Here is a 14,398-nt window from a genome sequence, read left to right as displayed (position 1 = left end):
GTCCTTCTTATTATTTTCATCATCTTTTCCATTGCCCCTTCTTCCTGATTTGTTTCCTATATGTCAATCAGAGTTATGATTCAGTCCCTCAGAGGTGTCCCAGCCTCAGCCTGCATTGCTCCTTTACATCAGTGCATCTCCAGCCATGTCCCCAATGATTTTCCCTTTCAAGTGCCACCTCTTCTATATCTCCTCCTTTTAACCTGCCCCACAGCTAAGGCTCTTTTCAAACATTACTTAAACTTGCAGTTCTTATGAAACATGACTGAGATGCAGACTGAAGTCTCCAGTTGCTCTGAAGAAGACAAGGCAAATTCTTTGCTGTAAATCTTTATTTGGAAGGGTAAATAGACGATGTTAAATTGTACAGTGACCTCCTAAGAACTAATTGGAACAAATTATGAATTACTTTTCAACTTGGTCCTAGAGCATCCTACCCGAAATAAAAGTATACCATTAGAAACAAAGTGCATACATGAGAAAACAGTGTGCAGTCAGTGGGAAATGGTTACTGCAATAGGGAGCTGCCAAAAGAAATATATTTTGACTAAGGAGCAGTCTGCATTATATAGTAAAGCTACCTTTCCACATTTGCAACTGAAAGAGTTGCACTACAGTGGAATGGCATGCTGCTTTACTCTTTTTCTTTTTGTCAGTGATTTTTATTTGCCTTCTTCTGAGAAGTCATTTATTTTTGCTTGCCTTCTTGCCTGACACAAGGAGAAAAGAGGACTTGCGGGCTGATAAAAGATCTACCCTGAAGACCTTTCTCAGGAAGTTAATTGTGCCAAACTCCTCCAGTTTTCATGAACTGCATATAGTGAAAAATGCCACATTTTGCACAGTGCCTCATCTCTGCTGGGTGGCAGTAACTTCATGTTTCTGGTGTTTCACATCAGTATATTTTACTGGTTTTGGAACATTGATTGTGTCCAAACAAAGAAGGCAGGTTTATACACATGAGGAAGCCAATGCAGTCACTGATAATTTAAAGTCTTTAAATTGCTTTTTTTTTTTTTTTTTTTTTTTTTTTTCTTTTTTTTTTCAGTAAGTGAACTCGAAAGAACCCATGAGTTTTATAATGAAAAGAAAGGCCAAAATGTATCTTTTCAATTTTTAAAAAGCAGTTGCATGCAGACTGCAAAAGAAAAAATATATTTAAATTGGCTTCAATCAGGTTTGTTTTTACTATGAAGCAGGAATTAGCTGCATCTTTAACAATCATTTCATAATGCCCTGAGGAAGTTAAAGTGCTTCTGTTGTCTCACAAGATGCATATCTTGGTTATTAGTAAAGGTCTGTAAGCAAATTCAAACATATACAATGAGAAAAGCAATACAAAAACAAAAGCAAACAAACAAAACACCCCACAGTGCTTTGAAACTAAAATAGCTATTTATATATATATATCTTGTGCTGAAATTTCACCAGGTACAAAGGAGCGTCAGGGAATGTTGCTTGATGTGTGTTTTATAATATATAATCCTTCTTACAATAAGCAAAAGACTGAGGATAGTGTTGAAGCATCTTTCCCTGGCAGTAATGCCAAAAAAGCTAACAAAGCAGGGTTGTTAAGAATCATAGCATTTAATTCCATCACATTTTCTAAATATTATGTTTTTGTTTTCTAAATATTATGTTTTATAATTTGTTTGTTCATATATATAATTTATACTAAAATGCAGCTCTTATTGTTTTAATTATAAACTTTGTATGTTGTATGCCAGGAGACCAGCAATAGAAAAACCAAGGTAAAAAGACACTCTTTGTATATTTGGGCCATTTTTCGATAGGCATGAAAGAGCAGGCTGCACTGGTATCCTTAAGTGTTCATTGCTGCCATAGTTTACATAGATAACTGTACCCTCAGCTCTCCCATCTAAAGGAAGCAAAAGATCACGAACAGCCTTTTCCTCCCAGATATTTCCTTTCTGCCAGAGGGAATTCAGTTTTTGTTCTGGAAGCGAGCTACAAAGCTGGTCTATCTTTCTTTTGTGAACAAATTTGTTCAGACCACTGCCTTTTGCAAGATAGAAATGAGCCAGAGGTTGCTTGGAATGATGCACAGCTCCATAGAGCTTTCTGAATGACTCACTTAGGCGCATAAGATAGTAGTCCATCTTCCTGGAATCTTCATTTAGTTGTTTTCTATTTTCAGGCCAGAACAACAAGGAGGCAAGAAAGAAAGGCTCTACACAGTATGAATTTGGTTCCACTCTGTCCAGAATACTTCGAAGTTGAATTCTCAGCCTTTCAAAATGATGTAACTCAGTGGATTTAGGATTAATGCAATTCAGAACAACATTTGCCAAAATAAAATTCTGTTTTTCTTCTAGTGTTGCTTGTGGATTCTCATCACACAAAAGTGCATATGCATATACTATGCTTTCTATTTCACTATCATCTTTTCTGTGATTTTTGTGAAGGTATGCCAAAAGTCCAGAAAACGAGTCTGCTTTGGAGGCCTCCATTATCTTTCTTAATGCTTCTATTTTCTGAGTCAAGGGACACCTTAAGAGCTGTTGGCTTCTCAGCTGATCAATATTCCAATCACAAAATATTTTTGTGAATTTAGTAAAGCATTCTTGAACCTTTCTGTATATATTTGCTTCTGCAATTTCTTTTTCATTCATCCGTGTTTTGAAAAACACAAAGTAGTCTTCAAAAAAATCAAACGCCCTTTTCAAATTTGATTGCAAATTATCTATAAAGCTGGAATAACGTTTAAGTGCTGCAAACATTTCACTCTCTGTAATGAAACCACTAATTTCTGATAGATGATTTATCATGTTTTCTCTACACTGCAAGACTTCTTTGCTGATGAAAGGAACAAGTGTAAGGACATCAATAACATAAAGACCAGTTTCTATTTCTCCCAGATAACCAGAAGTATTGTAACTTTGAAACTTATTTTTAAGCTTTTGACGCTGCAGATGTTCATTGCCTTCATTTTCAGCTTGATGCTGAGATATTCTGAAAGCTTGTGAAGCATTGTAAGCAAGATCTAGCAAATGTTCCAGTTTCTCAGCTGTTAAATTTGCACTCTTTGCTTTGTGGTCTACCCAGTATCTTAGCTGACTTTTAAAGACTCGACCTAGTGTATCTGATATGTATGAACTGTGTGGTGCTCGCTGTTTGGCTTCTTTGGCCCAGAGTAATGCTAAGTCAAATTTTTTCTCTTTGATGTAAAAGTATCTTGCTAAGACTTGGCAAATGAGAGCATTTTTCTTAAACCTAATGGAAGCTTGTCTTAATACACATTCCACAATAGCAGACTCCTCTTCTCTTTGAATAGCTTCAATTAAAGGGGAAAACAACGTGTCTAAATCATCACCATGTTCTTTACGCTGTCTAGTAATCAGCAAGGTTTGTATGTCACGAATAAGTTTCTTTAACGGAGTTTCATAAAATAAATCCTCTTTCAATAACTGCAATATTATTTCACTTTTGGACAAGCCATATGTTTGCTTAAATTCTGTTAGGCAGGTCCATGCTATCAATGGGTGAACAATACGTAGACCTCGGTATCTTGTGTATTCCTGTCTCCGAACATACATTAGAATATTGGAACAGATTCCCATTTTTTCTATCAGTCTGTCTTTGTTGCCAGAATCTCGAGAATTAATTCCCAAGAATTCTTCACATAGTGATATTGAAAGTGTAGATGTTCCTACATAAGAGTTTAACAGTGTTAGATAGCAAACAAGTTGTGCTTGTTTAGAGGTCATATTCAAGTTATGCAAGGTTTTTTTAACCACTTTTTCTATGTACTTTGGATCAAAGTTTTTCTTCATAATCATAAATGAATAGAAATTGTCAGGATTTTGATGCATCTGTTCAATATCTTTTAGTTTCTGATCAAAGGCTCTCTGCTCTTTTTCAGAAAGAATCTGTTTCAAAGAAACGCTATTCAAGGAATTGATTGTGGAACTTTCATCAGGATTCTGAGATCTCATACAATTCAGAATTATCACCAAAGGATTTACATACCGAATGCATTTTTCTGTTATAGCTTCCTCAATTTCTTTCTGCAAAAGATAGACGATTTCTTGATCTTCAAAATCATCCACAAGAAGTAACACTGGTAAATAGCCACTGTTATTGTTTGCTCCATAGGTGACTAAAGTTGTCAGCTGCGTTCCAAAGTCACCTGTTTTGTTTTTCAGAACGGCACATCTGAAATGCTTTCGGAGGTTCCAGAGGATATGCATAGCTAATGTTGTCCCACCACAGCCAGGATGGTGGTAAAGGTTGACAATTTCTACAGGTGACTGATTAGCACTGTTTGACAAAGACACAATTAGATTTTCAAGGTTTTCATAACGATCCCTTTTGATAAAATCTGATGTATAATTTTCAGAAGAAAAATAAAAATTCCACCATGACACTTTACCACCTCGATAAAAATCTTTTTCCCTCTCTTCCATGAATTTTTTAAATTGTTCTTTATTCTTCTCTATCTCTGTGTCCTTGCATTCATTTTCACACAGTATTTCCAGTGCTTCTGTGAAATCATCTTCCTTCTTTAGGAGAGTGGTAGAACCACCAACAGAAGGCAGAAGTCTTCTGGAAGACTTTGTCATTGATTTTGCTCTTGTGATGGTACCATTTACCATCTCCAGGGTTAAATTAGAAACACATTTGTTTGAAAGTTCTTCCTCTTTAATACCTCTAGCACAAAGAAGATCTTTCCATCGCTGATACGTACCTGTACCAATGCAAATGCAGACCATGTCTTCTAGTCCCTTTAATTCTTGGTAGAATGTAACAAACGTCTCAGTAAAGGGATCCAATGGATCTTCCACTCGGGAAAGCAAAAGAAACACTATTAAAAACTTTCCACTCTGCTTTACATCCTTGTGTGAAAGAAATGAAATCAATTTTCGGACTTCAGCAGCCCTCTCTCGTTGCCATGAAGTGGGATCTAATGGTGGTTCTTTATTTCCTTTTAAGTCTGATCCACCATTGCAGAAAATCCAGTTGGTCTCCTGATGCAGATTCAGCTTTTCAGCTTGTTCAGCAACTGAACCCATCTTGTTCTCATAATGAGATGGGAAGTGAATTTTGGCACTTAGATTTTTTCGGTAAGTCTTAAGTACACCATTCATTTCTGATTCAAAATCAAAGTCAAGGACAGCAAACCATTTTATTTCCTGTATAAAGTCTAAGTGTGATGTTTGACTCGAAAGGCTTTTGTTTGCTACCAAAATGTAGTAGTCATAATAAGAGTCATCTAGCACATCTCTGTTGCCAGTGAGCAGACTAACTAGCTTTCGTCCTTCAAGTGTTGTCTTCTTTTGCTTTAAATTATATTCTTCTTCTGCTCTTTTACGGGAGTCTGCTAATAATGGCAAATTACATGTAAATGTTTTAAATTCTTTTGTACCTTGAATATTTTTAGAACTAGCTCCATCCCGGATGAAGACAGCTTTTTTCCAACCCTTGCTCTTGAAATCATATATGTTAGTAGAGAAGTATTTTGTATGACATATGGAGTATTGGGGAACCACATCTACTTCAATGACAAACATATCTGATGGAGTTCCGTTTGGTAATAATACTTCCACAAATCTAGGATCTCTAATGCAAGCTTTTGCAGTTCCAATGTATTCCCCAACAAAGTACTTTTGAATATATTTATTAAAATGCTCAATGTAAGCTTCTTTCTTGGTAACTTTTATTCCTTCAATTTCCCCATGTGGATTGTCATGTACTCCAAAATGAATAGTGCCATTTGTGCGAGAGTTCATGCAGGCTGAAGCAAACCTAAAGACTTCATTGCTGAATTTCATCTTAATATCCTCTTCTAGTGCATTCTCTGTGTTGGTAAGTAATTTGAATTCATGTGCTGGATCAATGAGATTGAGTGGCCCCGTTTCAGGAACGTTAAGAATATTATGCTGTATATATCGAGTACCATCACTGAAATTATTAAAAGGATGTGGCATACACATGTTTCTGGTTGGGTGCTGGCTGCTTGACAGTGACTGGTCTGGTACACTCTCATCAGCTGTCTTTACCTCTCTTTTATTCTCTATAGGCTCCCTTTCAGAGTCCTGCAATATACTGGAGTTCGATGACCTGTATTCCTTGCACTCCTTCTTTGCAATTTCTCCATCCACTTTTCCATCAAGACACTGTTCACTGCCTTCTTGTCCCATAGCCGGGTCTGAACTTTCAGCGACAATGCCATGCTTTTTCAGGAAATGAATGATTTGAACAGCAGGCCCATGAGGTATGCTCATATCCACAAGATCTGCTTTAGTCAATAGTTTCAAACTAGAACCAGTTACATCTTGGCTATACAGGATTTCTGCATATTTCTGGTCAATATTAACATCTTCAATTAAGAATTGTTTGACTTCTTCTTTTGTCCACTTTTCAGTATGTTGATATAAATGTAACTTCTCTTTTTTCTCAGTGTTTGCTTCCTCCATTCTTTAAGGAAAAAAAGCACAGTGTTACTAATACTGATTTATAATAGCCTATTTACTGAACAACTCACATTTCCTTGCATCTGTACGCCATTAATTTCTTCATTTGTGTAATATGCCACATGGAATATAACGATTCAATCAGAGGACATCAGGGGAATGTGAAGTCAGATCACATACAAGGCATTAACTGATTCTAAGAGACATACTACTTTTTCTTATGGAACAATTTTATTTGAATCCTCTTTTCAAACTATTCCATAGTGGACACTACAAAAAAATTTTGACTGGTGTCTATTTGTCATCACTGGACACCAATTTGCAATCATTTAGTCCATCTCATATGAAACACACTCACAACTGGCTGTCATTAAGCTTGCAATTTGTTAGAGAAGCACACAGAAACTCAACTGTTTTCAATCCTTAGATGTGCTTAGGTACTTGATTTGTCTGAATAACACTGCAAAGAATAATGTAGAAATAAACTGCTGTGATTACTCAACTCTTGCTATTGCAAATGCAAGGAAGGTCTCCATATTACCTTTTCAGTATGTTTTGCATTCAATAAGTATTCTCAAACAAAATCAAGCTGGTCAGCAGCATCTGAAGAGATAAATGAGAAGCAAAAATGCATCTTACAGTTCTCTTGGTCTTGGTAAAAGTGGTCTTTCTGCATAAACCTTGAGGAAAGAAGGGAAGGGAAGGGAAGGGAAGGGAAGGGAAGGGAAGGGAAGGGAAGGGAAGGGAAGGGAAGGGAAGGGAAGGGAAGGGAAGGGAAGGGAAGGGAAGGGAAGGGAAGGGAAGGGAAGGGAAGGGAAGGGAAGGGAAGGGAAGGGAAGGGAAGGGAAGGGAAGGGAAAGGAAGGGAAGGGAAGGGAAGAGAAGGGAAGGTTTTTCCTGAAAAGTGTCCTATTTTACTTTATACTTTCAAATGTAGAATTACATCAGGGTTAGGGAAAGAGTTAGTATTTACTTTTTTATGGAATTACACTCAGTTACAGTCATTGCACAGGTGGTAATATTCCACTTTCTGTACTTTCCTTGTTGGTAGTGGATTGTTCTTGAGACAAAGTAACTTCTTAGATATTTTTTTACTGAAGAAATTACATTTTCTACTATCATAGCATGTGTTCTTCAATCTATTACATGATTTCCTAAATAGTTTTCCTTAATAGGAAGCAATAGTAAGGGTTTATTATAGCTTGTGCTGGAATATTGTTGTTTTCATAGTCTCTGGATTTAACTAATGAACTGTCATGGCAGAAGGAAAAGTGGGGCACAGGCTGGGGAAAGCTGCAGTTGTCTTTGCTCCTAAGGGACTCTCCCCTTTGCTCTCAGGAAAAGAAGGAAAGCTAGTTTCGAGTTGTTCAAAACTCCACCCAGAGTAGTAACTCCACCCAGAGTGTCTGAAAGCTGAGAAAGGAAACTGAAACCAAAGTATTTCTCCAACTCAAGTGACTGTATTCAGCCCAGCAGTGTTGTATTGGTCCTTTACAATTGTAAAAGTACAATTCTGAATTCCACCACTTAAATTTAGTAATGGAAGCACAGTGTACTCCTAACACAGAAGCAAATAGGTTTATGTCCTTTGAAACAGTTACTCTATGTTTTAGAGTTTGGAATAACTCCTAATGAAAGAAAGCTCTAGAATGAGATACCTTCATTTCCCAGTTTTGATGCAGTGTTTCTAGATTTCATGTTACTGGCTAGTAATGTGACTCACCCTTTTCCAACGCAGTGTCACTGTACCATATTATTGCTGCAGAATACTTTCTTTGAGGACATTTTCTCTGGGCTTAATTCAGCATAATCTCCTAACAGCTAGTTTTCACATGCAAAAATTTAACAGAAGATCTGGAAGAGTTTATTTTAGTAGATTATACATCATTTAATGTATAAAACAAATGCCCCAGAAACACGAAATGACATCAGACTAAGCCACCATTTCTACATAAGATATTCCAGTATGTGTGTACTTACTGTAACTGTTCTCTTCTGCAGTTTTCTTTCTACAGTTGTCCAGTAAGCATATTTTGCTCAAGCAGCAAACCACAGCATCCAAGATTTGTCTGAACTACTCTTCTCAACTAAAGAACAAAAATAAAACAAAACAAAAACATTAAAATCAATTTTTAAACTTCTAACAGAAGTCTGAGGTTACAAATAGTAGGAAGGAAAGAAAGAGCATAGATCAGTTGTTTCAGTAACAAAAACACATCTCTGGAGAAGAGACAAAAGTGCTTCCTTCAGAATATTTATTATTCCTTACCTTTCCTTACACACTTCTAGTTTAACCTTCCATAGCCATGTCTAAGATGCTGCAGACTAAACAAGTTAGAGGCTGGGTGTTGCAGAGAAGAAGGAAATAGTTGCAGGGTGTCTGGGAGGTACCGCTTATCTCCTCCCCTTTTGCTTTCCCTTTTACAAAGCAGGATTGCTTCTCTGTTTCTTCTGTTTTGGGAAATGACTGTGGTTCCCTTTGGAAATAAAGAATTCTGATCTAGGATGCCTTTATTAAAGCAATTATACAGTACTATCTTGAGCTATTTTGCCTGCCCAGGGAGGTGATGGAGTTGCCATCCCTGGAAGTGTTCAAGAGGTGTCTGGATGAGGAGCTACGAGATATGGTTTAGTAGCTTGTGATAGCAATGGTAACTAGATGAGATGATCTTGTAAGTCCTTTCCAACCTTGTGATTCTACGATTCTATGAGTCTATTTTCCAGAAACATGTGAAATAGCAAAACACAGAAGAATTTATTGATAATAAAAAGCTAATGAATACATTGACATTCTTAAACAAGTAGAAAACTGGGGTGAGGAGAAAAGAAGGGAAATAATATACAAAGTGATTTTCTACATCATTATAGGCACTTCTGAAGAATCAGTCTTACTGAATTGTTCCTTATCTTGGTTCCTTGATTTCCTACAATGAAATATGCATGTTTATTCCTGGTCTCCTTCTTTGGATCAAGAGTCCAGTTCAATATGGAACTATATAGTGGAACTATATAGAAGAACTATTGAGTCTGGGTATAGTTTTGTGGATACTTGACTCTTAGGTAGTGTGCTCACATTGCACTGTGCTGTTCCCCAACACTCACTGAACTTCTTGGTGCAGTAACACCCAATGTCTGGGTGCTGCTCCTATTGCACAGCTCTGACGCCAGCCTTGTAGTACCATACTGCTCTGACCATTGCCACATCCCTGATTTTTCATCCTTTGCCTTAACATGCAACTGAGAAAGCCAACAACAAGAATTTAAAGAATACAGTTAGAAATGCAGGAGCAAGAGTGCTCTCACTAGCAGAGTTATGTTTTGTGTTCAAGCTTACGGACAAAGAAGCTAAATGTCCTTGTAGCAGGTGTAGGTGGCAAGATGTTGATAGCAGGAGGGCAGCCCTGTGAGGATTGACCAAGGGCTACCTAGTGCTGGATACAGCTGGTTCCAGGCAGCTCCAACAACCCCACTGCAGGGACCCTTACCCATGCTGGTGGTCTGTCCGGGAAAATGTACTTAAGAAAGAGAAAAGCACTGCATGATGGTGTGGGGAGTGAGGACAGATGAAGGGCAAAGATTAAGGTCACTGGAAGAGAAGGAGGAAGGGCTACTATGGATTGACCACAGCCCAACTTCTCCCTGTGCTATTTTGGGCTGTATTTATGTATTTATTTATATTTTAATGTATTTATGTCAATTGAAAATGGAGATGCAAATATAACAACAACAACAACAACAACAACAAAAATGATTGTTTTTTGTGATCTTGGAACTTATTCTCAAATCCCTTTTTCAAGACAAAAGGCCAAGCTGCATATTTTTTGCTTTCATGGGATGGTGTTCAGCCAATAATCAAAATGCATGAGATTGTTTGCCAAAACTTGAGCTTGCCATAATTTGTTTCATTTTGAGTGCTGATGTGGTTTGAAAGATAATACAGATAAGTTGATTTTCACCTTGCAGACACATGTTTTTGGTCTTCCCTACTGATCAAATTTTCTAAACCAAATGATTTAGAATTCTCATTTATATTATTTCTCAAAGGTTTACCTCATTTGGCTGTATATTTCAGGCATAACTGAAAAGAATGTCAAATGGAATCTAGTTTTCTAATTGTCTTGGCTTGATGTTTAGATTAGTGACCTACAGTAAGTGAATATACTTATTGGATACATAAGTGAATATACATATTGGATATTTCTTTATAAAACATGGATGGGACCAAGAATAACAAGCTTAAGGGGCTTGGAAAGTGCTTCAAAGACAGATTTAGAATTGAAGATGGCCTGAAAAATATCAAGTTGGCGAGGTGAAGTTGGAGGGGAAAGTGGAGTTTTAAGGAAAATACACAAATGACTCCCAACACAGTTCAGTTGTTTTCTCAGGTGAGCGTTTGTGCTGCCTTAGCAAAGCAACCTCACTCATTTCTTATGAAGAAGTAAAAAACAATAGAGAAGATCATTTTTAGAACCGCAGGAAATATAACAAGTATATCATGATGAAAATCTGTGTTGACGTTACGAAATACATTTCTAAACATGCTTTAATTGTTAGTCAGGATGTGCTGTTGCATAAGGTGTGCTAGTTTATCTGGTATCTCTGCATTAAGGTCCATCTGAGTTTTCAGACCCGCTGGGACCAACAGATTTGTCCTTTGCCCTGGAACACAGAGCATGGCCTGGAGAGATGTATGTGTGTTATCTTTTTAGGTGGAGCAGGATTTCCATCAACACGCTGGTGTTTGCATTGCATGTGTAACTGAACCCTGATGTAAACTCTGTCTTGAACGGAATCCTTAGATGTTTAATCTTTTATTTGTCTTCTAGGCTCCTTCTCTATTGTTTAGATACCACAGATTCAAATGAAAGAATGATTTTTTAAAAATTTTTTTTATTTTTTATTTTAATTATTATTATTGTTTTGGTTTTCTTTTTAATTCTTTTACAACAAGCACAGGAAAAATTCCCCTTTCCATCCCAGGGGTGCATCAGTTGTGTTCCTTATGATGTGATCCTCTTGTGGCAGCCAGCAAAGTGTTCAGAAACGTTTGCTGCAGTTCCTTTATCTCTGGAAAAGCTTTGCAGCCCCACAGAAAGGAAGTGAGGGAGGGAGGAGGGCTTCTACTCTGTAGGAACAAAACCCATCTGGACACTTATTGAGAACAAGTTGTTGAAGAAACATCTCTGCATTGCCTGTCATGGTCTGAATTTTTTTAGCCTACAGTAAGAGTTGTAAACCTGCACTTTGATGTTTTTAGTGGCTGTGTATGAACAGCATTCTGCCTTTTAAAATATGTATATATATATATATATATTTCCATTTTTAAATAGAGGCTTCAAGGACATTTTAATACAGTGGCATTATAAAAAAAAAATCTTGGTTTGCTGCAAGAATATTCTCATCACAGTCATGTTGTTGCATTGTAAGCAGCTGATATAAGTTAGGAAATCACTAGTAGGAGGTAGGAGAGAGGTATGAGTCCCCAGTTACACACCGTATTACCTCAAATAGTAGTACCTCCCAGAAACCACCTGGGACATGTCCAATTTCCATGTCTGTCAGAACAAGTTTACTGGTATTATCTCCCTTCTCTTTCTCCTGCTCTCTGTCCTAGGCAGTTACCCAGAACCTCCTGCCATCTCCTGTGGGGAACCATTGCCATCTATCTCTCAGAAAGCTGTATGGTACAGATGCGTCTACAGCAGTGTGGTGACAGGTTTCCAAAAGAATTATGCTGAAGAAAGGCAAGAGGAAATATAATTGCCTTTGAAAGAAGGCAATTAAGAAAAAAGAAGACAGTAAGAAGTAAGAAAAAAGAAGACAGAAAAACTACAGAAAATAAATATTTAATAGTGCCTTTTTACCCACTGTTAGAAAGCAATAGCCTCTTCCTATTCAGAGTTCAGGTGATGATTACTTATCTTGCCTTGGTTAAAGAATTAGAAGCACATACACAGTACTGTGCTTGTATTTTGTCTACATATTAACATAGCTGAACAAATGAGACCTCTGTTTTTGTCAAGGGAGTGGTTAATGAAAGTATGAAGACTATTAACATTAACATGAAGTCATTTTGTTATAACTGCTTGTGTCATTTTTGCTGAGAACTATTTTTGCTCCCCACTATCTCCCTGCTCACAGGGACAGGACAAAGCTCAGTAGAGGCTAGAGGGCACCCCTGCTCAGAGCCTGACAGAGCTTCAGAGCCAGTTGAGCTTCGGATATCTCCAAGAATGGAGCAGCATCAATGAAATTTAAAACATCTCCATAGCCTCCCTGGGCAGCTGGTTTATGCGTGTCTGCCTTGTCCTGTCACTGGGCACCATGGATAAGTGCTTGGCTCTGTTGTCTCTGCATGCTCCCATTGGACACTTACAAGCGCTGATAATATCCCCTCTAGCTTTCTCTTCTCCAGGCTGAACAGTCCCAGCTCTCTCCTCATTAGATGCTTCTTCTTAATCTTTGTGGCGTTTGCTGAATTGGCTCCAAGATGTCCATGTTAGACTTGTACTGAGGAGCCCAGAACTGGGCCCAGAACTCCAGGTGTGAATCAACAGTGATGGCTAGAAGGGAGGTGTCATCTCCTTTGATCTGCTAGCAACACACTACCTAAGCAGCCCAGGATACCTTTAGCCTTCTAGATAGGCTTGTGGAATATTAGCCTGTTGCCCTGTAAGTGAAGATTAATGCTTCAAAGCCAAATCAAAGTGTCAGATCTGAGCATTCTTGTATTAGTAATTGTGAAAACCCAAAGTAACATTCTATAATATTCTTTTGAATCATCTTGAAGCTATGTAAAACCTGAGCAAGAAAAGCCAAAGTGCTGCACACCACTTTGTGGTTAGGTACAAAAGCCCGGAGCTGCTCTGACTGTTGTTGCTGCTCCTGTACTCTCCTTCCTCCCCTGAGCTCAAACCCATCACTCTACTTTTGTAAAGAAAGCCCTTCTTCATGCTCATCAGTGGACAAATGAATGTCTGGTAAGTGTGGATTAGGGAAGTGCTTGTAAAAATGCAGATTATTTTCCATAATGCTGGATGCTTTAGGTAAGCCCTTACAGCTTCTCTTAAACAGTGAGCATACTGTATGCTTCTCATTACTCATCCTAATGATTTGCCTCCAAATTAGCTGTTACTAAAGCACTTTTCTTTTTTTTTTAAAATAATTATTATTTTTATGTGTGTGGACTAATCCAAATACTATCACAATCCCCCTTTTGCCCAGCTGACGCTAACTGAAGCCTCCTAATAGCTGACCCTATGTAGATAATATGGGATTCTTCAGTAGAACTCAAACATCTGCTAAGAAGATCTTTGGGAGGAGGACTGCTGGATTTGGAAAGGGGCTTGTGGCACATTGTCTGTATAAACAGAGTAAGATGTATTTTGCTTGCCCTGGAGAAGTATAATTGTAACGTATAAAGAGCCTATACTAGCCTATACATTCTGTAGCTTTCAGAAATTATCTGAATATTGCTTGCTCTTCTAGTCAATGGGAAACAGGCTTTTTGGCAGCAAATAGAGAACCACTCCAAATGCAAAGGAAATAAAATTTAATACGAAAACATTACTTTGAATAATATACATATGTACATTTTTATACTATAACTGCCTTACAGATCAGTTTCTAAGTTGGTAAATTAAAAGATACTGTTGCATTGAAAGAGTTAAAAGGATGGATTTATTTTAAACTTCAAATGCCTTCTGCAATCTGACATGTGGCATCTATTACTTCTCATAAAGACCTTCTGTAAAAATAAAAATGGATGGGATGCACTGTGGGCTTGATTCCTCCATGTCCTTCCCTCTCATCATTATAGTGAAATGCACAGGCTTGCATATCACAATTTTAAGCTGTCCATTTGCTTTCTTGTAGCCATGAACAAGGAAAAAAAAGTAAAAGTGAAAAAAAGACACATTCTTCAAGAAAATACCAATTAAAAGCACCCGAAGACTGAAGATAAGC

The 14,398-nt window shown here is 37.6% G+C and overlaps 1 protein-coding gene across 1 annotated transcript; it reads right to left on the bottom strand.

Annotated features, from left to right (window-relative positions):
- Window positions 1-314: 314 nt before the first annotated feature.
- Window positions 315-8,842, bottom strand: LOC107309078 (sterile alpha motif domain-containing protein 9-like). The gene is made up of 4 exons (XM_015853535.3): window positions 8,703-8,842; window positions 8,414-8,520; window positions 6,976-7,037; window positions 315-6,438 (listed from the first exon to the last, which is right to left on the bottom strand). The coding sequence occupies exons 3-4, from the start codon at window positions 6,993-6,995 to the stop codon at window positions 1,701-1,703; spliced, it is 4,758 nt and encodes a 1,585-aa protein (XP_015709021.2). The 5' UTR covers window positions 6,996-7,037; window positions 8,414-8,520; window positions 8,703-8,842; the 3' UTR covers window positions 315-1,700.
- Between the last annotated feature and the right edge of the window lie 5,556 nt (window positions 8,843-14,398).

Source organism: Coturnix japonica, chromosome 2 (genome assembly GCF_054131305.1).
Source record: "Coturnix japonica strain WE chromosome 2, WE-NBRP24, whole genome shotgun sequence".
Lineage (NCBI taxonomy): Eukaryota > Metazoa > Chordata > Aves > Galliformes > Phasianidae > Coturnix > Coturnix japonica.
Note: the sequence above shows the minus strand (reverse complement) of the source record. Positions and strands in the feature narration are given on the sequence as shown.

What these genes read in the sequence shown, in the direction of transcription:
- LOC107309078 (XM_015853535.3), bottom strand. Translation starts at nt 6,995, where the DNA reads ATGCAAAACATACTGAAAAG. An exon ending in ATGCAAAACATACTGAAAAG is followed by an intron (nt 6,439 to 6,975) that starts GTAATATGGAGA and finishes TTTTCCTTAAAG; the next exon opens with AATGGAGGAAGCAAACACTG.